This window comes from Emys orbicularis, chromosome 4, assembly GCF_028017835.1.
Source record: "Emys orbicularis isolate rEmyOrb1 chromosome 4, rEmyOrb1.hap1, whole genome shotgun sequence".
NCBI lineage: Eukaryota > Metazoa > Chordata > Testudines > Emydidae > Emys > Emys orbicularis.
The window spans coordinates 44,573,618-44,596,702 of NC_088686.1; the positions used below are offsets into that span (position 1 = coordinate 44,573,618).

General features: G+C 51.1%; 2 protein-coding genes across 2 annotated transcripts; one reads left to right on the plus strand and one right to left on the minus strand.

Annotated features, from left to right (window-relative positions):
* Nucleotides 1-812: 812 nt before the first annotated feature.
* On the minus strand, nt 813-11,231 carry NPC2 (NPC intracellular cholesterol transporter 2). Its single transcript, XM_065402645.1, has 4 exons — nt 11,058-11,231; nt 2,880-2,987; nt 2,394-2,566; nt 813-1,628 (listed from the first exon to the last, which is right to left on the minus strand). Exons 1-4 carry the CDS (start codon nt 11,134-11,136, stop codon nt 1,542-1,544), a joined length of 447 nt encoding a protein of 148 aa, XP_065258717.1. The 5' UTR covers nt 11,137-11,231; the 3' UTR covers nt 813-1,541.
* Nucleotides 11,232-19,286: 8,055 nt separating this feature from the next.
* On the plus strand, nt 19,287-21,810 carry ISCA2 (iron-sulfur cluster assembly 2). Its single transcript, XM_065403229.1, has 4 exons — nt 19,287-19,365; nt 20,236-20,407; nt 20,918-21,033; nt 21,262-21,810. The coding sequence occupies exons 1-4, from the start codon at nt 19,304-19,306 to the stop codon at nt 21,434-21,436; spliced, it is 525 nt and encodes a 174-aa protein (XP_065259301.1). The 5' UTR covers nt 19,287-19,303; the 3' UTR covers nt 21,437-21,810.
* Nucleotides 21,811-23,085: the final 1,275 nt, after the last annotated feature.

A 23,085-nucleotide genomic window follows, 5' to 3' on the forward strand; every position in this document is an offset into this window, starting at 1 on the left:
TGTCTTTGCCCTGGCCCAAAGCACAGCCTGGTGCATGAACCCCAGGCCTGGGAGCTTGAGTGTGAGGAGGGCCAGCTCCAGCTTTGTACAGATGCCACCTGTCCTCTGGAGGTGGCTTGGACGTGGAGCCCAGCAGGTTTGAAAGGCCTGGGGACCCTGCTCTCCCTGGGCACAAGACTTTCACCCCTGCACTTTGTACAATTGCCTTGCAGTGGGATGGGGTTCCAGCTTTGTAAAGCTATTGGTGGCTTTTCCTAATGGAATCTGCTAGGGAACATCTGTCATTGTTGTTAAATAAAATGTTGATTTGGGGCCCTATGGCTCAGACCCTGGGGTTGGTCAGGACAATCCCTGCCTCATCTCTGCCTAGCCTGACAGCTCAGACCCTGGGGAGGAATCCATCCAAGATGATGATGCACACAGTGCAGCAGCAGCACCTTCCTTTAATTCCCCAGTGGAGGGCCACTGTCTTCTAGCAAGGTTTGCCCAGACTCTCTCTTTCAGGAGAGGTGGCCCTTTTAAATTTAGGGTACACAGCTCTGAAGGGACATTTTACTACTAGCTGGTGAGTAGCCTTAACTCCTGTTATGTTTTTCCTTTCATATAACTGAGGGGAGATCATATTACCAGAGCCCAAGTGCCAGGCTGGATTCAAGCTGCCTCCTCATAAGAGGACGTTGCAGGGGCTGGCTGCTTCCCCAGCTGGGCCGTCATCCACTCCTCTCGCATAATGATAGTGGCATCTCTGACCCCAGCTTGAAGATACCACCTTACGCTGGCCACCCCATCACACAAGGAAAAACAGGCAGATGGCAGTTTTTATTGAGCCTTTATTAAAAGGAAAGTTATAAAAAGAGGTTAGGGGTGAAGAGCCCCTAGCAGCAGCTCTATGTAAGTTAGCAGACAGTGCAAATCACTGGTTAGTCAGAGTCAGCCCTGCAGAGATACTGTGGGTGGTTTGGGTTTGTGCCTGCACAGAGGAAGCATTCTCCCAGCTGTAGAGTTGCTGGCCACTGCTGAGCCAAGGAGATACCAGTGCTCATGGAAGACAAGTGGCAGTGCCAGTTCCCCTCTCTTCCCCCTCCATTGGCTCTGGATGGCAGATGCAGGTCGCAGGAATACTCTGGTCATGACTGAGCAGGAGAAAAGCAGAGGGACGCAGTAGCATTCTATCAGGACAGGCACTCAAGGGTTAACAGCAGCTGACACCAGCCCCCTTGCATGAGAGAGAGAGAGATCTCTGTGATGCTCATTTCAAGCAGACAAAAACCTCCACAGAGCTCCAGCAGTGTGCTGCTCAGCCACTGCCACCACAGGCTGCCAGACTCTGCTCCCACTCAAGCTGCAGGGAGTTGAGCCCTCTGCCTATTGATGCCCCTGCAGCAACGGTACCTCAGCTTTGGGAGAACACCGTGCTGGCTGCTTGTAGGCTGCAGAATTTTGAAGCAGATGCCAGGAAATGCCCATTATATAAGAAGAGTCTGACCCAGGTTTTCCCCTCTACCCTCCCCCAAAGCCGCCCACAGGGCAAGCAGGGCTCCTTAGCTGGTGATCTGGACAGGTATCTTCCAGCAGAATAGCATCTCGCCTTGGTCATCAATCAGCTCCCACTGGACAATCAGTTTAATCTGGAAGAGACAAAGGAAGTGAGTGTGTGCAGGGAGTTGCTGGTCCTCAGGCATGGGGGCAGTCTGAGTTCCTTCGTGGGGTGGGGAAGGAGAGAACCCACCCCTCTGCCCCCAATTATGGGCGGAACTGCACCTCTGGAAGCAGACTGGGAGCCAGGTGAGTTGCAGCAGGCCAATTCCAGCTACGCTGTACCCCCAGAACATCTTGCATGCTAAGCAGGGTTGGCTGGGAAACCTCCAAGGACTAGCACTCCACCCTCCAAGTCAATACTGACCCTACTGCGATGATAGAGGGCCTTGCACGGTGTCTCAGTTAAGAAAAGTCCTGGCCCTTTGAGCTGAAATTTTCATTAAGCTCCCCACCACCATGAGGCACTAGGGCTGGGAGGGAGGAGCTCGTGCAGGGCCATGACTCTGAGTCACAGGCTCTGGAAGGAGGTTATATAGAAGCACTGCCCAGAGAGGGGCCTGCAAACACTGTACGCACCTTCCCCAACCCCTGCAGTCACAATCAAGCTGCTTCCCCTGACAGGTCTGGCCTGGCCTGGGGTCAGGAACTGGAGACTGGTTTTGGAGAGAATGGTGCATGGAGCAGAGGTGACTCCTGACAGGTGACCTCAACTGCTCGCTTTTCCTGAGCCCCCACCCATGCACCTCCTATTCCCAAGGGTAAAAGGGCCTCCTTGCTCAAGGGCATGCTGTGGGGCTGAGCCCTGACTAGGCTGGGTAGCTCTAAGACCTGGAGGTGGCTTGTGGGTCACTTACACTGGGGTACTCGCTTTTCACAGGCAGCTTGTTCAGGTAGCTGTAGGAATGGCCTTTCTCAATGGGGCACTGGATCCCACTCTTGCATCCATCAGGCTCAGGGATGGGAAAGGGTACATCCACATGGATTATCTCCCCATACACCTTCGCTTTGCTGCCCTGGCTATCGATCTCTGCAGGACAGGGAAAGGGATGAGAGGGAGACGAGCAGCTGCCCACAGCTCCAGAGCTATTCGGGCAGGGCACCATTTCCACCCCGTGCAGTGTCCCCTGCAGCTCATGGGGATGCAGTGTAGGATGAGGTCACCAATAGATGCTCTTCATTTCTCTCCTACCATGAGGACACTTCCCAACCATCCTTCCCCACATCTCCAACTGCTGCAGGCAAGTCCCAGGGATGAAAAGTGGTTACCTCCCCTTCTGCCCTCCCATCTCCACCCACCGCTGCAGAGAAGCCACCACCCCCATAGAAGCTCAACCCCTTACTGCTGGAGAAGGTGACATTGACGCTGTAGGACGTCCCTTTCTGGAGCTGGCAGGGCTGTGTGGGGCAGGGGCTCACATTCACTTCTGTGATGCTCCCATCTTTGGAGCCTGCAAGAACAAACAAGAACTTGGTCATTTTAGGGCCCTGTTATCCACAGTCAGAGGCCTCCAAGCAGCATAAACACCCAGTCCTAGTGTACATGACACGCACACACCAGCAATGCCAGACATGGCATAAAACACACACACACACCCTTCAAAGGAAAGAGTCTTGGAGACTAGTGAGGCTCCAGCTAGAGCTACTTTGTGAACAAACTGGAGAGAGTCCAGAGGAGCTCAATAAAAATGAGATGTTTAGAAAACATGACCAATGGCCAATTCTTTCAACCCTTCCTCCTGTTTAGTCTAAAGAGGAGAAGGCAGAGTGGGGACCTGATAAATCTTCAAATGTGTGAAAGGCTATTATAAAAGAACAGTGATCAATTGTCTCCATGGCCACTGAGTGTAGGACAAGAAGTCATCAGCCTAGTCTGCAGCAAGGGAGATCTAGATTAGACACAAGCTTGTTAATGAGGAGTAAGGCTACGATTTAGTCTCAGAAGTCACAGAATCCATGACTTCAGCCTGCAGCAGTCAGGATCTGCAGAGTCCCCTGCCTCCCGCAGGGGCAGGGAGCTGCAGGGTACCCCCGCTGCCTCTGGCGGTCCCCTGGAGCTCCAAGCCACCGCAGGCACTGGAGGTATCCCACAGCTCCTGGCCACCACAGGCCCCAGAGCTGCAGGCAGCGGAGGTACCCTTGAGCTCCCGGCCACCGCAGGTGGTGGGGGGACCCTGCAGCCCCCCAGCTGCTGCAGACAGTGGGCCTCCACAGCTCCTAGCCATGGGCAGCAGGGGACCCTGGAGCTCCAACATCCAACCCACGGTGGGGGCCCCTAGAGCTCCTAGCCCCGCTGCAGGCCGTGTAAGTACCTGCAGATCCCCATTTTGTCTGATATTTTTAGTAAAAATCAGGGACAGGTCACCACTTCCGTGTACTTTTCTTTATTGCCTGTGACCTGTCCCCGACTTTTACTAAAAATATCCGTAACAAAATCTTAGCCTTAATGATGAGGATAGTTAAACAAAGGAAGAGGTTAACTAGGGAGGCCGTGGAATCCTCATCTGTGGAGGGTTAAGACAGGTTGGAGAAAACCCCGTTATGGATGCTCTAGGTTTACTTGGCCCTGCCTCAGCAGAGAGAGGGGGGATGGGGATGATGATGGACTAAATGACCTCTCTGATTAACATGGCCCAGAGGCGTTGGGAGCTTTGTACAGTGAGGAGACTCACCCCCTCTGCACAAAGAAGGTGCTTTGTGATTAGGTTGAAGTAGGACAAATTGGGGGGTGGAGAGGAACGGGGAGGCAGAGATGTGGATTGCTTAGGTTTGAAAGTTTCCCTAGGGACGGAGTGGGAGCCCTATTAGGTGGGACAACTAAAGATCTTGCCAGGGCAAGGTCCATACTGGCAAATTGGGTGTTAGCAGCTCTAACTCTCTGGGGGCACCAAGTCAAACTTTTGAGAAGGGGGAGGGGGCAAGCAAATTCCAGTCCCTACCTCTCTTCCATCAGGGACCCCGTTCTACTCCCCACACTATACACTCACACAGAGCCCTCAGGGACCCTCTCTCTCAACCAGGGAGTCTCCCCTCTCTCTTTTTCATAGATACCAACCCAGAAGGGACCATTGGGATCATCTAGTCCAGGGGTTCTCAAACTGGGGGTCAGGAGGTTATTACATGAGGGGTCGCGAGCTGTCAGCCTCCACCCCAAACCCTGCTTTGCCAGCATTTATAATGGCATTAAATACATTAAAAAGTGTTTTTCATTTATAAGGGGGGGGTCGCACTCAGAGGCTTGCTATGTGAAAGGGGTCACCAGTACAAAAGTTTGAGAACCACTGATCTAGTCTGACCTTTTGTGTCACTCAGGCCATAGACCTTCCCCAAAATAATTCCTGGAGCATATATTTTAGAAATTGCGAGAGAGCGAGAACCCACCACAGCCCTTGGTAAGTTGTTCCAATGGTTAATTACTCACACTGTTAAAAATTTAGAGCGTCAAGGTGGGTGAGGTAATATTTACGCTTTATTTCCGGTTTGAATGTGTCTAGCTTCAAGTTCCAGCCACTGGACCGTGTTATACTTTCTCTGCTAGACTGAAAAGCCCATTATCAAATGTTGGTTCCCCATGTAGGTACTTTTAGACCGTAGTCAAGTCACCATTGCGTGAGTCGATGCTATCAGGAAGTGAGTTCTTCGCAGACTCCCCAGTGTTCTGCCGTACAGAAAGACTGTGCACCAGGTTGCAAAACCATTTGGCCTGGCAGCCCTCCATCTGGACAGAGAAGCATCTGGGCCAAGGTTGAGTTGCATTGCAACTCTGCATCAGGTCACAATGCCACTCACTGAAATTTGGCCCAGCTGTGTCACAATGCCACTCACTGAAATTTGGCCCAGCTGTGTCGCCATCTGAACAGAGGGATGGCTGGGTCAAATTTCAGTGGCATTGCAATGCTCTGGACCGCTCCTGCAGCAGAGTACTGATTTAGTACAAGACCACTGCTTAAGGATGTGCAAAAACTGGGAGGAGGAGACATGTTCCTCCCCCTCCCATTGGCACCACAGTTTGTATTGGGCTATAAAAGATGCTTTCCAACGGGCCATAGAGAAAAGCAAAACCCTGCTCTGGAACACACGGAATCTGAGTGGGTGTGTAACACCGACAGACTCCGGGTGTCGGCGCGCGGGATCGAACCTGGGACCTCTGGAGCTTAGTGCATGAGCTAAAAGTCATATGGCCATTAGCTAAGGCTGTAGAGCAAACTCATTAATCTCTAAGTGGTCTCAGTGCCACTAGATGGGACAGAACACCACACCGTGGTGATGTGTGGGTTACAAGTGCAGGGCAGCATGAAGCAGCCAGGTCAGCAGAATGACCTGCTGGGGTATAACAGGTTGGGTTTCAGGAGATGGCAGCACAATGTACCGCTCCAAACCTTTTCTCTAACTATATTTACGGGGAGACAGTGCCAGCCACGGGGGCAGCATGGGCCCGGTGAAGGAGATCAACTAACACTTAGGACTGGAAGAGAGACTATTAGGGACCATCTAATCCAGCTCCCTGGTGCTTGCACAGGATTGTTCCCCACCTCTTCTAGTGCAATGGCCTCCAGCAATGGACCTGAGGACAAGGCAGGGGGCAGAAGAAAATACTGGGCGAGTTGCAGGGACTGCAGGGGAAGGTGGAAATACCAGCTTCTGTAGGTAAACAGGGCTAGAGACAAGAAGGGGAAGCTTGGACTTAGTGCAGGGGTCTCAAATTCCCAGCCCGCGGGCCATCTGCGGCCCGTGAGCCTCCCCAAAGTAGACGCGGGGCTCCAGCAGTTTTGGAGCCGGATCTATCCCTTGGCCCCACCTGCCACCCCCAGGCGCTCCCCCCTCAGGGGCCCCAGCAGCGCAGCGGTGCTAAGCGGCATCTACCTGCTCGCTCCAGTGGCTGCCAACCCCTCCCTGCGGCCCAGGGGTGGGGCGGGGCTGCCCCTGCCCCAAGAGCCCCTGCGGCCAATGGGACGCTGCAGGGGCGGTGCCTGGAGCAGAAGCACACAGAGGCCCCAGGCCCACCCCACCTTGGAGCCCAGGTAAGCGCCACACTCCCGACCCCCTCCCAGAGCCTGCACCCACACTCCCTCCCCACACACCCCCTCCCCACCCCCAAACTCCCTCCCAGAGCCTGCGCCCCGTCCCCACACACCCCAAACTCCCTCCCAGAGCCTGCATCCTGTCCCCACACACCCCCAACCCCCAAACTCCCTCCCGGAGCCTGCACCCCAGACCCCCTCCTCCACCCAAACTCCCTCCCAGAGCCCAACCGCTCACCCCTTTTGCACCCAAACTCCCTCACAGAGCCTGCACCCCAATCCCCTCCCCCAGACCTCCTCCCCCACCCAAACTCCATCCCAGAGCCTTAGGCAGGTGGAGGGTGGAGTTTTTTGGGGAGCGGGTTCTGGGCAGCATGAGGGACATTGGCCTGCTGGGAGGATTTGAGGACTGGCACTAGCCCTAAGGTAAATTGAGATTGAGACCCCTGGTTTAGTGGGAAAGTCAGTGCAGAGATTCAAGGAGGGGGAAACATGGTAAGAACAGCCAGAAAGGAAGATCATGTGGGATGAAATGGAGGGGAGAGGGAAGAATCTGCAACTGTCACGGCAGGAAAACAGAGGATGAACTAGCGCAGTGGTCTCCAAAGTGGGGTGCGCGGCAAGAGGAGCGGTTTTTTTTTTTAGTTTTTTTTTTTTTTTTTTTGCTTTGGCAAAAATGGTAGAGCCGGCACGGCGGGGGTGTGTGCTCAAAATTTTTTTTACTGATAGGGGTGCGCGATCAAAAAAGTTTGGAGACCACTGCCCTAGCGGATGAGCAGTGGGAAGAGGAAAGGACACCGGTAGCAGAGAAGGGAGTTATAAGTCAACACTGGCCTTGGTGGGACAGAAAGGAGGCCAGGCTCTGCTTGGTGACAGACATGACACATGACAATAGCGTCCCCTAGGAAGAAGGGGGACTAGTTAAGTGGCCAAGTGTCCTCACTCTCCGTTCTAGTGACTATGAAGGGTTTTGTCTTGTCTATACCAATGTGTGCCCTGAAATACACATCCTTCAGGGGAGGGAACAGACTACATGCTGGGCCTCGCTCTCTGCAGCCACTTCAGATTATACACAGACAGACTCTACTGCTGTTTGTCAAGACTGAATGGGACAAGGCAAGTTTAGTAATTTTTTAAAATAGTATTTCACCTGGGAGCACTGGAGTGCAACACAAGATCAACTAAACCTCCTCATCAGCAAGTGTAGTGCTGTCAGTGGGTGGGCATGCACTCTGCAAGCCCTAAAGACAGGCGGTGGCAGACAAAGGCAGCATTGAGTATTTATCAATACCAGGGAAGTCCCAGTCTCTTGCAGAGTACAATGCTTATGACAAAGCTTTAGAGTTCTCTCACTTCACTGCATTGGGGGAGAAATTTAGCTTTAACTCAATTACTGAGATATCAGTTAAGGAAGTTTGTTACTAAACTCAATGTGACCAACACAAAGCAGCCTTGGAGATATCTTTCTAATTAGCCAAAAAAGCCCTGTTTCCAGTCTTTTCTCAGCCTTTGAGAAAGAGCAATCTGTCATTTTATAACATCGTATCTTGTTTATGGAGGCCAGAGGTGAGTTAGATTGGAGGGAGGGAAGGTCACTTCATCTCTTTACTCCCCATATCACCTTTGTCTTTATTTTAACAAAAACACTGGGTCAATGTGACCTCCCCATAGAAGCTAGATATTGAGCCCTGGTTCATACAAAAGCCAATACATAATGTTTGTGTTGGCTTATCAACAGCTCTGCCATCATCCATTAGGATTCCTAGGTCTTTCTCAGCATGACTGGTCACTGGTTTCTCCCTGCTCCACCCTGGGAGGGGGGGAGGGGGAGAAGTCACATTAGGAACCTATCTGAATCTTTAATCATCTAAATACCTTTAAAAACCAGTCCCTTCCTGCCTTTATTCTCCGTAGGCCTCTGTGTTATTTGTCTGCCCCAACTGGTCTCTGAACGCTACCCAATGTAGTGTTATTGCTCAACTTTGCTGATATGCTCTTTATGCACCTCTTTCAGATCAGTGCGATTGTTCCACAAGATGGACATGCCTGGATCAATGTAGCTTACAGAATCCCACTGGATACCACCCCCTAACTTGGTATCTTGCCATTTATCATTATCCATTGTTCAGAGGCGGTTATCACCACAGAACCCAGCAGCCTCTCTACCAGAAGCAGGGCCATAGAGTACAAGGTGCAGTACAAACAAGACTAGCTCCTTAGGTGCCTAACTGGCCCTTTAGACCCAACATTTAAGTGCCAGTGACACTAACAAAACCCTGCTCAGCTGCTGCCTAACTCTGTAGGAACCTATGGGGATTTAGACTCCTATATTTCTGCCAGTGGGCATGTATAAAATGATCTCAGTCCTGATGCCACCCCACAGCTAATAAGCTACTTAGAGCCCTTGCTCACACCTAAGCCCCAGTGGGATTCTCTTCTCCCTCTTATGGGGCCCAATCCATTAGGCAGGCTCACAGTACACTTAACTCACACAAAGGACAGCTGGGGGGCCACAGGCATGGGTCCCAGAATACCCACTAGCCCAGTGGTTACAGTACTCAGCTGGGGTGTGAGATACCTGGGATGGAATCCCCATGCTGCCTAATTTGGAGCTGGGACTTGAATCTGATTCTCCCACAGCCCAGCTGAGCACCCTGACCACCAGGCTATAGAGTCAGTCTCCCTCGCTGGCCTAATGAATAGTTATACAAAGCAGGACAGCTTCCCACATAGCCTGGCGGTTAGGGCACTCCTCTGGAACGTGGGACACCTGGGTTCAAGTTCTTGCTCCAAGTCAGGCAGAGCAGGGACTTGAAATCAGGCTTCCCACATCCCCAGTGAGGGCCCCAAGCACTGGGCTATTAGCTGTGATGGGGTGGGGCACACGCTGGGATGACCTGGTTTAGGGCACCTAATACCAGGAGAAGGTTCATAGCTGAGAATCCCAAGCAGAAACAGGCCTCTGGCCTGTCAGTCAGGTGCTTAGGGCTCAGATCAATGGGGGTTAGTTGCTTAAGTATCTTTGTGGATCTGGGCCTTAATCCCCACCCCTTTCCCTTGCATTTCACTCCTGGCTAGCTTAGGTAGCTCTCCCCACTCAGCTTGCTGGCTTCTGAGAATCCCTTACATAGGCACCTAAATCTCCCCTAAGGTGAGGCTGCAAATTATTCCACTGGGTGGCAGGGCACCTAAGCATTGCAATGCCTAACTCCTCAATCGACTTTGTGAATCTAGCCCAGGGTCCCTAATCGGAAGAGCTTACAGTTCTAGGATGGCAGCCAGAGAGTTGCTATAGTTTTTTTTTTTTTGTTTGTTTTTTAAATATACTTTGGTACTTCCATCAGTGGTAAGTGTAGATTTTCCTGAACTGCCTCCTTCAGCCTACTTCGGTGAGTGTTTGATTTCTTGTAAGTGTCAATCCCGTGACAGTGTGAGCTCCAAACCACTTTTAAGTTAATGTTTCAGGAAGATTGGGAAACACTGTCGAATGCAGACAGAGATATAATCTCTGGCCCTCTGTCAGGCTATTCATTTTGAAATTCTAACAAAAGCTGGCTAGATGGGGAGAGAGTTGGATGCACATGAGGCTGAAGAAGAGAGGATTTCCCATTGCTCTCAAAGGGGCACTGAGAAACTGAGCTGGAAACTCCAGGAGTTACTTATTCAATGGGACATGCATGAATTTTCCATGGCTGCTCTCCACAGAAAGAGAGAGTCAGCGGCTGCTATCTGCATTTACTGCAAGCCTAGCAGAGACGAGACTGGCTCTGTATGACACCTGGCACACATCTGGACACTCACTGAATGCTATTTAAACAATTAACATCGAATAAAATGATTTGGAGAGCTGGTGAAGCTTGAAGTAAGAAATGCAGGTACTTTATGGATCTCCTCACTGTAGTATCCCAGTCCCTAAATTCACCCTTAGCTCAACAAGCACAGAACCGCTGTTAGGGAGTCTCTCCTTGGTTTCTCAACAGACCAGAGACATACCAGCCACCATAGTCTGTAGCCTAGGACCTAGAAGAGGAACAGGGAGGGAGTGTGCAGCGTCCTACAAGTGCTGTCAGTCAGGGAGCAACAAGGTTAACCTGCGTAGCTAAGGACTCCGCTAGGTACCGGAGAAGGGGGTTACAGACACATTAAGTGCTCCCTATGGAGGCCAGGGGATGCTTAGTAAGGGAAAGCTGGAAAAGCCTTGACAGCAACTCCCAGGCGGGCGGGGAGGGCGCTAGGAAACCCTCCAGGGTCCGAGCCAGCCGGCCCAGAGAGGAAAATAGCCTCTCCAAGACTTCCCTGCACCTTTCACCCCCTTCCCAGCCCTCCCAGGGGTTCGTGGGCCGGGCTTGCTCCAGTTCGAGCCGCCCCAGCCCGGCGGGGGGAGGTGTGCGGCACCCGACCCAGCTCGCACACGGCCCGGGGCTGCAGGAGCGTAGCATGGCCGGGCGGCGCCAGGCTAGAGCCCGCAGCGCCCCGCGGAGCCGGGCACCAGCCACTCACCGCAGTCCTCGAACTTGAGGGGCTCGGCCCGCGCCACGGAGCCGAGGGCCAGGAGCAGAGCCACGGTCAGGGCGAGCATGGTCCAGCCGGCACCAGAGCGGGGAGAGGAGGATCCGGGAAGTGCGGCGCAGCCTGAGTCACCCGCAGGTCACCCGACGCCAGCGGCCCTAGACCCGCCCCTGTGCTCAGCTGACTGCGAGGGAGCCGCCCCATCGTAGGCGGGGCCAGGCCAGGCGCGGCCAGCGGGGCGCTGAGGGCGCCTCTCTGGTCTCCTGGCTCTGGGCGCCCGGGCCCAGCCACATCACAGACAAGAACCCTTTAGCGTGACCCGGCCGGACCGCCACGGGCCAGAGATCCCGGGCCCGGCCGAGCCGCACAGAGGGTTCAAATACCCCACAGCGACCTGAGAATGGATTTCTTTACATACATCCGGGAGTGTTTAGTCCCTTTCTGGTTTGGGGCTGCAGGGGCGCTCGGCTCAGGCTCTCAATCTTCCCCCCACAAAGCCAAGGGCCAGAAGCCTCCTTCCCCCGCCCTGCCTCTGGTTACAAAACGGGAAGCGGAGGTTCTTGTGTGCGCTCCTGCTATCAGGCGTGGAGCTTAGGAAAGACTATCACAAGATTCATGATTTTAAAAGTCACAAGAGCCAGTAGCACCGCTGGTCTCTGCTGCTGGACCAACCTGTCCCCTGTAGAAGACATGCCAGAGCTTGTGACTAACACGTCTGAAAAGCACTGACCCAGGAGCCATCTCTCACTGAAATCTAACCCCAGAGCAGAAGTGGCAAGGAACAGCTGGGGTGTAAAGCAGCCAGCAATTTTGCATGCTCAGTCTAGTTCAGGGATTCTCCAACTTCATTGCACCATGACCTCCTTCTGACAACAAAAATTACTACACGACCCCAGGAGGGGGGACCAAAACCTGAACCCGCCGAGCCCCACTGGCCTGGGCGAGAAGGCCAAAGCCCAAGCCCATGCCCATGGGCTTCAGCCCTGGGCAGGGGGGCCTGTAATCTGAGCCATGCCACCCAGGGCCAAAGCCTGCTGCCCAGAGCCAAAGCTGGTCTAGTTTATGGATAGAACCCACAGCCCTGCCCACCCAATCCCAAAGACTCCTCAAATGGTTCCTGTGTACCCTACACAATCACCCTGCCCAGCACACTCAGGAAGCCAGTTTAAACTGGGTGATCAGGGACACCCCCTTCCTGTAACTGACCAGCATCAGGCCACATGTGGGATTCATTCCTGCCGCCCTCTTACCCCTGTCACACATATAATGGGGCTGGCAAGAGGCACCAGCGGCACCCTCGCAGTCTCCTCCATGTTGGAGCTGCTATGGCAGGCGCTCAGCAGGCAGCTTTTCTCAGTGACTGTCAGGGATACAAGGTAGGGGATTCAGTCTGAGCCCCAAACTCCTCCCATCTCTCTTCCCCACATAGGGTGCACATGGAGCCATCCTTTTCCATCTGCATCAGGGCAGTAGAGAGGAATAGGCTCCTGGCACTTCCACCCACGCTCAGGGAGAGGAGAGAGATTGGCATGTGCCTTCCCCTTCTACCTACACCTGCTCCCCGTATGGCATTCTTATGTACAGCTTCTTATTGTACTGCCACACCCTTTACTCTTCCCATAGCACCCCTTTTAATGTCACCCATCCCCTCTGCAGTCTCATTTGGAATGGAAACTCTTCAGGGCAGGCACCTGAGTGCCTTTTTGTCTGGATAGTGGTGTGTTGGGTGCCAGAGTAAGGTTACAGAACCTTCGTTGTTCACTGGGATGCATTGTTTTAAACTGTATTTAGCAAACTTGAATAGGAGGTAATTAGTTTGGATGCATCCGAAGAAGTGGGTTGTAGCCCACGAAAGCTTATGCTCTAATAAATTTGTTAGTCTCTAAGGTGCCACAAGTACTCCTGTTCTTTTTGCGGATACAGACTAACACGGCTGCTACTCTGAAACCTGTCATAGAGAGAGAGAGAGAGAACCAGGACAGTTATATGGTGGCTTCCCCTCCTAGGCCCTCTCCCCAAAGCCTCTACTGGAAATCTACCCATTCCTAAATTCTTTATTGGTAAATTCAGTTTCTAAGGGAGTGGAGGGGAATCAGGAACAGCTGATGAGGGCATTCACATGCAAAAGATGATCAGCAGCCCAAGTGGGCAGATCCTAGCTAGAGCAGTAGAAGGAATTCCTACAAAAGCAAGTGGAAATGTTCTTCCTTCAAGCAACAGTGAGTGAGCAATGTCAGCAGGCTGACCTGTAGCCTCATTAATTAGTCAGACTTTGTAAAAGGGATTTCAGCATGTGGGGGCATATGTTAAATGTTATTTCAAGAAGGCAGTTGCACTCTTTGACCTGCAGCAGCTATAGTATGAGTCAGCTCTGCTTCATAATCCCCCAGTAAAACTAAATGATAGGCTCCAAATTTACTCCATGGATACTGGAAACAGGTGACTTTAAAAAAAAAAAAAACACACACACACAAAAAACCCCACCCCCAATGCTTTCTAATTATGTTTAAAAGGGTGTTTGACTCAATCTGGCACCCTAAAATAGATTTAAAGCCACTCTGCACTAATTCTGTGCTGTAGAAAATACTTGGCTCTTGTTAGATCATGCCAATTGTAGATCAAAGACATCAACACTCACATGCCTTGATGCAGGAATGTGGCATGAGACAGGGATGAGGCAGCCTCAGTCCTTCCCTTTTCAGACCTCTATGACAGTTATCTCCACTCAGCTTCAAAATTGATCAAATGTAAAGCCCCTGCTTAGTCAGATCATCTGACTATCTGTCCTCCAGACAAGAATCTCCTGATGAAGAGACTACAAGAGAATTAGTGCAACTGTGGAAGACTGTCTCCAGCAGCCACCTTTTTTCCCCTCAAAAGTTTTATCACTCCAGGAAACAATGTTTTTCTTTTAGATTGTCAGGGGAATTTTCCTGGAAGGTTCATGAGTGGTTCACTCTACAGAGAGTCTCAAGTAAACAAAGATCCCTTAGTGCCTACTACAAGTAAATGCACAGGGAGTGGCTTGTCCCCTGAAAGCACATGTCTAGAGACTTTAACCCACCCGAGTATCTCTTTTGGTCCAGCTGCTTGCAAAGTGCTTTGATTTGTATATCTTGAGTTCTTTCCTCAGGGCCCTCAGAAAGCATTTCCTTCTCTCCATCTCCAGTCTTTGTTCCCCAGATGCAAAGCCTGCCTATACAGGAGTTTTGAGCAGAGTTACTCAACTGAAATAGCAATATCCCCAAACTATTCTGTAGCATTCTCAATAAAGCAAGATAATAGGTCACCCTCAGCAACATATTCCATGAGAGTTAAATGGGACTCCTCCCCGATGAGCTACCCACCAACCACGTCTTTACTTCGAGAGATGCTCAAACATAGTAATAATAAAGGCACATGGTCTCTTGTTCTATTTCATAGGCTTTGAGACAAAAGATTTGTTTAATCTGGTACCGGATCTTAGAAATGCTACAAAATAGAATTGTTATCAAGGCATCAAGTGCAGAATAAGATTTCAAAAAATAATTCATACCTTCTGACAGTTACTGCAACAGAAGGGCCTACTGGTCAACTCAGAAAAAGCACTTCAGAAAGACATTTCAGAGAGCCCCAAGATAACACAAACAGATTAATGTTGTATTGCACACATGAAGATTGAACACCCCCTAGTTTATGCATAGTCACGTGGTCTCATCAAAAACACAGATAGGAAAAAAAGACTGTTTACAAAAACCACAATGAGACCTGTGGAATGAGTAAGTCACTAGGTAGACACACTATCCATCAATAAGACTACTGCTAGAGCTGTTCAGTAGTATAATCCAATCAATTGAGAGTAAAATCCAGGACTCTAGTTTAACAGCCAGTTACACCTAGTGAAACAAAATCCCTATAACAACCTTACATTTGCAGTCCAACAAACAAATGCTTTATGTACACAGCAACAGTCCACCACAGAGCAGAACTAGATCACTTCCCTCATCCTAATCACCATCCAGAAAAGAACAGTTAAGGTCTCATGCTACATCAACCAGAACAGCAAATAAATGCTCCCTCCACCACAAAACGCTAGACAATCAAAACTCAAATCCCAATGAAAGTTTTTGAGCCTCTCATTATATAGCTATTCACTCCTTACACCTTATTACCACCAGCTTCCAAATCATTAGAGCAAACCCCACCCAAAACTGAAATGTGCTCAAGGTGCTTTATTAACCAATTAAAACAGCTAGACTACCACAAATCTCCGCACTGCTCATACTAGCAGATTACCTCACAGCAGCAAACTGAGCAGAGCTAAAGCACATGTTCACCCAATAAGGAACCAGCAACCAGACTAGGGAAGGAAAGACAAAGCACAGGCCAAACCCAGAAGATTGCTTAATTCTATCAAGGTGATAAAGACGAGTAGGGGACAGAGACACACTCTGCTCCAGTGTCTGAAATACAAGGGAGTGTACAAAAGAGATATCATCATTACCAGGATTCATAAAAGACTTTTAAAAAAATAAAATTAAAATAAAAGCTATGAGGGGAAAATCCTGTGCATGACCCTAGATGAGAGAGACAGTCATTAAGCAGTGTACTGCTATCTTAGGAATGGCTACTAATAAACTAGGGGACCCAAATACAGCATGAACCCTTCCCTGGTCAGACTTACTTCTAGCAGATATCTGAGGGGTCTATTTCTTATACATTGACAACACCTTCTTATGTTTTATGGTGAAGCACACTTACCTACTGAGTCTATAACTGCCACTTCCTATATTCCTTGTACATTCATGCTACTACACTCTCTTATGCTGATCAATATCCTTAAAAAACACAGTAGAGATTTTTGAATATTACCCTACTTTCCTGAATCAGAGGGGTAGCCGTGTTAGTCTGAATCTGTAAAAAGCAACAGAGGGTCCTGTGGCACCTTTGAGACCAACAGAAGTATTGGGAGCATAAGCTTTCGTGGGTAAGAACCTCACTTCTTGCAGCAGAAGTCATGTTGTCACATTTTTTACCACTACTGTTACTAATTCTTGGCATGCCTTTTAAAATCCTTTTAAACTAAATTTTCAAATTCCTTCTTACTCAAAGGACTCTTTATAGCAATTGCTGCATTTTTAAAGCATTTTTTGCTTCCTTCTCTACCATTTCACTGCCAGGCATGCCAACATGTGCTGGAATCTATGCTAGTACTATGTTCACACTCAAATGACATCTGTCTAGCTTGTCTTGCTAATAAAGTATTAATGAAATTAGTTGAAAATGAGCCCAGCTGGCTCACCCTTACTTCTCTCTAGGCCTTATCCTCTGTTTGCAAGGGGATCTACAATCTGGGCAACATCTAGAAAGAGAAGTCATGTTGTCACATTTTTTATCACTACTGTTACTAAAAACACCAACACTAAAAGAGATTGGATTTTTTTCCTGTTTTTACTCCCTCTGTGAGTCAGTTTCACAGTTTCCTCTATATCAGCAATCAGGCCCCAATCCTGCAAGTTGTCCTGCAGAAATGAAGTTTGCCAAATACCTACGTATGTGACATGCTATCATGCAGCAGCGTAATCCAGTACACAGAGGTCAATCCAATACACACTGTCAGCAAGAGAGAACTGAAAGTGGTGCAGTGGTTAAAGGGAAGACAGGATTCCCAACCCCATCTCTGGCTGCAGTCCACAGAAGCAATCAATCTGCTCATAGGTACCAACTCTGAGGCTGGAGCACCCATGGAGGGGGGGGGAATAATGGATGCTCAGTACCCACCAGCCACAGATGTTCTGTAGCACCCCTGATCAGCTGTTTGGCAGCACCATAATCAGCTAATCGGGAGTGCTGTCAAACAGCTGTTGGGCAACTTGGAGAGCGGCTTGGGGGAGGGTGGAAAGTGGTGGGCGGGGGCAGGAAGAGGCGAAGTGTAGGTGGGGCCTTGGGGGAAGGGGTGGAGTAGGGGTAGGGCCTCTGGGTGGAGCAGGGGTGCAGCACCCCCAGGGAAAAGAAAACGTTGGTGCTACTCCTCCAAGAGTCTGCCTTTAGAGATGTTGATTAAATAATAGCAACAGAAGTAAAAACAAACACTTTTATTTAATTAAGATTTACATTATCCCTCGTTTGGGGATTCATAAATATGCTGCAAATAACTAGATTAGCATCCTGATTTCCTGTGAGCTTGTATGTGATACTTTAATAATTCCATAGTAATTATTATAGTTAATCCAAGGACAAAAAAAGGTAAATTGCATAGACAGGTCTATATCAACAGGTTTGAGATGGTATAAATAAACCAAGAGCAGATGTTACTGTTTCTCCTAAAGGCCCTCTCTCATCCTAGGAGCCAGGTTCACTGCTTGGCCAATTGGAACAACCCTTGTAGAGCACAACACAGCATTAGGCAACTGTAGGCCTCCATCTTGCAATTAGTTATCCATGTGCTCAACTTCATGCATGTGATTAGCTCCTTTTAAATCAGTGGGAGAGGAATAGGCCTGGGTGTGTGAGATTGGGGATTGGCTGTGTCCAATTGTGAGCTCCATTTTGGTTTGTGACCCTCACTTTGGATCTTAACCCTCGTGTTGGATTAAAACACTGTCTGTGCAGTGGCCGCTGTCCTGTGGGACACCTGGGAGAGGGTTGACAATGAAAGCGGTTCAAGGGCCATCAGTACTGGCTGACTCCCCTGCTGGCACAGAGCGCTTCCCACCAGAAGGGCCATGGCCTCTGATGACTCTGCAGGCCAGGCCCAGGAACTCCGCCACTGAAGCAGCACCTGGACAAACGGGACAGAGGATTTAACGGGGGGGGGGATGCATCTCTGAGACAGGGCCCAGGCCAGCGCCATGCGCAGGAGAAGGAAGGTAGGAAGGGCCAAATGGTCCTGACCAGCCGCAGGACTCGGTGGGGAAGGGGGTACGATCAGAGTCAAGGGCCCTACACTGGGGGAAGGAGTCAGTGACTTTCCCTCAGAGCCCAGCCAATGACCAGGGCTGCCCCGGCCGCGATGTTGGTTCTGGGGCTGTTGCTCGTAGCGTGACCAGGTGTCCGGTTTTTGACCAGAACACCTGGTTGAAAAGGGATCCTGGCAGCTCCAGTCAGCACTGCCGACCGGAGCTAAGGCAAGCTAGTCCCTCTCTATCCTGGCTCTGCGCTGCACCCCAGAAGCAGCCAGAAGGTCCGGCTCCTAGGCAGGGGGGCCTCGGGGCTCTGCGTGCTGCTCCTGCCCCGAGCACTGGCTCTGCACTCCCATTGGCCGCGGGAGCTACGGGGTGGTGCCTCAGGGCGAGAGCAGCGCGCAGAGCTGTCTGCCATGCCTCCGCCTAGGAGCTGGACCTGTTGTCTGCTTCCAGGCGCAGCGCAGAGTCGGGACAAGCAGGAAGCTTTCCTTAGCCCCCCCGCTGCGCTGCTGACTGGGAGCCGCCCAAAGTAAGCCTGTGCCCCAACCCCAACCCTGAGCCCCCCCAAACCTGGAGCCTCTTACTGCACCCTAAACCCCTCATCCCCAGCCCCACCCCAGAGCCTGTACCCCCAGACAGAGCCCTTGCCCCCCCAACCCCCTGCCCCAGCCCAGTTCCCCCTCCCACAGCCTGAACCCCTCTGCCCCCCCAAGCCTGGAGCGTCCTCCTGCACCCCAAACCCCTCATCCCCAGCCCCACTCCAGAGCCCACCCCCCCCAGATGGAGCACTCACCCCTCCTGCACCCCAACCCTCTGTCCCAGTCCGGAGCCCCCTCCCACACCCTGAACCCCTCATTTCTGGCTCCATCCCACAGCCCGCAAGCTACTTTTCTGCAACCCAACCTCCTGCCCCAGCCCAGTGAAAATAAGTGAGGGAGGGGGAATGTAGTGAGCAGTGGGGGGCCTCGGCGCAAGGGGGGGCCTCAGGGAAGGGGCGGAGCTAAGGTGTTGGGTTTTGTGTAATTAGAAAGGTGGCAACCCTAGTTGTTCGGGGGTCAGCGGACCCCAGAGAGCCAGGCAAAGTGGGAAACTGGAGCCGGGGAGGCTCTGGCCAGGGTGAGCCAACCCCATCAGCCAGTCTGTTGCTTAGCAACCAAACTCAAGACGCTAGGTTCCTAAACCGCTTTGCTACCACGCACGCGCCCGCGCACCTCCTCCCTGGCACTTCCGCCTCGGTAGCTGTCATGGCAGGCCTCGCGTCACCCGGCCGCAGGAAGAGGCGGGGCTCCACGGGTTCTGCGCCAATAGCGGCGTGGCAGGTGGGTGGGGCACTCTAAGAGCCACTGGTGCAAGATGGCGGCGCTGGGGGTGTTGCTGAGCTGTCTGAGGAGGTTGCGTCCCGGCGGTCGGTGCAGGTAGCGCTGCAGCCCTTTCGCCGGGCTCGGGTGGAGCCTGGACAGTAGCCCGGGGTCCCCGCTCCGTCCCTGGCGCGTGTGGGGGGCGCCGCACGGCAGGGGCGGCATCGCCATCCCGCGCCGCCCGCCTGTTGAGCGCCTGCAGCTCCCTCTCCTGGAGCCTCGCCCCGAGCACCCGGCCCCTGCCGTGCAGCGAGCGTGCGGCTGCGCCAAGCCCCGCTGCGGCGCCTGACCCGGCCGTTCCCTAGCGGGGGGTGCCCCTGGAGAGGGCACGGACCACCTCGGGCCGAGGGCGCGGTTAGCTCCGCCGCGCAGTGTGACCCTGCCAGAGGAAACCGCTTTAGAATAATGCGCAGGTGCTCCAGGGACTCGCTAGAGCCCGGTGCCGGGCCAAGAGTTGGCAGCAGGTAGCAAAATATTCTCGCCTGTAGCTGAGGTACCTGTAATAGACAGGGTGTCAGACAGGTGATGGACACGGACACTCCCGGTTCAAGGCACAAGCCATCTCCCCAGGGACTCCCTCTGAGCGTAAGGTCGCCCAGCACAGTGGGCTGGGGTGTTCATTGCTCCTGCCTCCAAAGCATCTGGTAGTGGCTGCTGTCATATTCCCGATACCAGACTAATCTGATCATTGCTGTGAACCAGCCTGATTCTATAATCTCTCTGTGCTGTCACTAGCTATATGTATATTGAAGCAGTGTAGATTAGGCTTTTCTCCTCTTCCGTGCCACTCCCCATCCATCTACCCTTTCACTGAGAATTCCCCCCACACACCTGCTTTCCTAAAATCTCCTTTCTGGAGCTCTGCTCTAGTAACCTTTGTGCTTTTCACCTGCCTTGCTGACTATTTCCATCCCCATCTTTTCACAGCAGCCTTTCTCCTACTTTGCTGCGCCTAGTGAGAACACCACCCTGTTCTTCTCAGACTGGAGCTTATGTACCAAGCATCAGGGTGCAGTGGGCATCATCCTCTTCTAAGCCAGGGCAACCAGTATCTGACTCTAGCGAGGGACAGATCTACCTCACCAACAGCTGTGTGAAGGTACAATTCTCTAGAAAGCACTCATGGTGTGGTGTTGTGTCTGCGTGTCATTGAGAAGGTTGTTGCAGTGCCTGGCATTCCCTACTATTGAAGTGCCTGTAACATCATGCTACTTGTAGCTGCTTGACCTAAAGGTTCCCAAAGGATTTAATAATAATCCGTGAGGTTCACTGATGACCCCCCCCTCCCCTTTCAGACACCCCTTTGAGGCAACTGCAGACTTCATGATAGCTGAGTCTTGGGAAATCAGTGATTTCCCCCTCATCTCTCAGATGAGCTACATGAGGTCTTCCCCACACATGGCTGTGGTGGACATGGGTATGCTGCAGACCTGGCTGCTTATGAGTTACCTCCCCAAGGTCATACAGGTGCCCCTTCCATATTGCTCTGATTCTGGCCTTTATCCCGTTGAGGCATCTTGCAGGCTTGATATGGGATTGGAAGTAGATGCTGTCTGCTTGCATGTGAAGATTGCAGATCTTTTAACGCTCCTCCCTTTCTGCTTTGCAGAGGCTGCAGGAGATTATAGAAGGGTCTGAGTTTCTCAGGCTGCAGGTGGAGGGAGGTGGCTGCTCTGGATTCCAGTACAAGTTTTCCTTGGACACAGTTATCAATCCTGATGACAGGCAAGGACAGAGGATAAAGGGGTGTGGGTGTATGATGGGGGGAGACTTCTGTGGACTAAGGTGGTGAGAAGGGTGTGTGTGATAATGTACGTTGAAGGGAGGAGGTGGGTGATCACAGCACAGTAAGGGGAGGGAAGTGATCACAGTGTATTCATTTATACTCTGGAAGTGTGCTTTTCCCTTTTATGTCTGCAGGGTTATAACAAGCCACATATCCTTCTTTCCTAGGGTGTTTGAACAAGGTGGTGCTCGTGTTGTTGTGGATGTGGACAGCCTGGCCTTTGTGAAAGGTGCAATGGTGGATTTCAGCCAGGAGCTGATCCGCAACTCATTCCAGGTGGTGAGCAATCCACAGGCCGAGCAGGGCTGCTCGTGTGGAACATCCTTCTCTGTCAGACTCTGAGTGGACTCCTCCTTGGGTGTTGCTTGGGTGGACATTGAGCCAGAGACAGTCCTCAGCATCGTCTCCAAGGGTTTCTCATTTTGCTATTTCCTCAGCTTCCCCAATCCTCCTCCTCAATCTGCTACAGTTACTGCAAATATCCCCATTTGCCTATCTGAACTGAGTCTGCAGCCAAGACCTATAGGGCTCTCCCTCCAAGGGTTTGAAATAGGCTTTAAATCCCACACAAAAGCATCTTCTGTCCTCTATGAAGCTCCAGGAACTGCTGAATATAATGAGCCACCCTGATCTCCCTGAACCACCCAGCACATGGAACTGCCTTCCAGGAGCTGCCTGTATTTGACATTGTTGGTTTTTAAAAAACAAACAAACTCAATTTCCATTGTTTATTCATATTTTTCATGCTTTTCAAAGTGTGGTTAGAATGCATCTCTAGGGAGATGGCTGTTTCCCCCTTGCCCTTAAACTGACTGTGGGACTCATGAGGTGCCTGCCCTTTCCAGCTGGCTGTGGGTCTTCCCAGACAATTTGTTCTACTAATCTCCTTATTCTTGACGACCTACCTGCCTACAGGGAGCAGCCAGCAGCTGAGGGAAGACTGCTCTACCTGGTACATATAGGTGAAGCAGAGAGGTGGGTGTAGGGGGGAAGATTAAAGCTTTAGGGTTAGGGTTGGGGCTTTAAAAAAAAAAAAAAAAAGGGCAATTTGGTTTGTTTCCCTCCTGACTCAATTTAAAAAATGGTACGAATCAGCAAATGGCTTTTCAAACTCTCTCTACTTTTGCCGGCAGGGTATAAGTTGCATGGTGGTTGGAGAACCTGTGGTCACATCTAGGAGACCTTGTACCCTGTCCTGCACATCACTTTGATTTAATAATCTAAAGTATTTTCCTAATTTTGCTTCATAATCTAATCTCTCTTCAGCCTTGTTTCTGTTTTTAGGAGAGAAACAAATCTCTCATTCCCTTTGTAGGGCAGTGCCCAGACACAACTGTGCTGTAGGAAGGGTGGCCTAGGAATTTCCAATGCAACTTCATTTTCAATTACTCATCACTTTGTGGAACTCCCGCCTCTTAGCTGAAGTTTTCCATGCTTAGTCTCTGCCTGAAGGTGAATGTTTGGTAAATTTGAGCCAAAATGGTTCATCTATTTTCAGGTGACAGGAGGGATAGGGAACTTGTGTGCTTTTCCCATTATTACAAACAAACCTACTTTAATAGTCTCACAGCCAAATCATGGGATTTAAAAGTGTCAGTTTCCCATGGAATGGGGAGCATCCCAAGGAATCAGCTTGCGATTTGGGCAGATTTTAATCCTTTGAAAATTGAATACCAAGCAGTAGGGATTTTTTTTATTAAGCATGTTAAATGGTTATCTAAAAAGGGTTTGGGCGTGTGTGCACTGCTGAGTTACTTGTGTACTGATCGCTGTCGTGGTTGCTCCTAACCAGCTGTGATTTCACCCCCACCCCACCCCAAATATTTTGAATCTGGATCTGCTGCTACTTTGGCTTAGGGGAACGTGTAGAAGGTTGGGAGTCAGGAGGTCCTGAGTTCTGCTCCTACCTCTTCCCTGACTGGCTTTAATCATTTTCTGAAATTGACAAGCCTTGTTTCGTTATGTCTCTTATTTGCCCTTCCTTAGTGTCG

Coding starts and splice junctions, on each gene's coding strand:
- NPC2 (XM_065402645.1), bottom strand. CDS start 11,136: ATGCTCGCCCTGACCGTGGCTCTGCTCCTGGCCCTCGGCTCCGTGGCG. Junction 2,988..11,057: donor CCTCAAGTTCGAGGACTGCG/GTGAGTGGCTGG, acceptor TTGTTCTTGCAG/GCTCCAAAGATGGGAGCATC. Junction 1,629..2,393: donor TGAAAAGCGAGTACCCCAGT/GTAAGTGACCCA, acceptor TGTCTCTTCCAG/ATTAAACTGATTGTCCAGTG.
- ISCA2 (XM_065403229.1), top strand. CDS start 19,304: ATGGCGGCGCTGGGGGTGTTGCTGAGCTGTCTGAGGAGGTTGCGTCCC. Junction 20,408..20,917: donor TCACCAACAGCTGTGTGAAG/GTACAATTCTCT, acceptor TCTGCTTTGCAG/AGGCTGCAGGAGATTATAGA. Junction 21,034..21,261: donor GTTATCAATCCTGATGACAG/GCAAGGACAGAG, acceptor CTTCTTTCCTAG/GGTGTTTGAACAAGGTGGTG.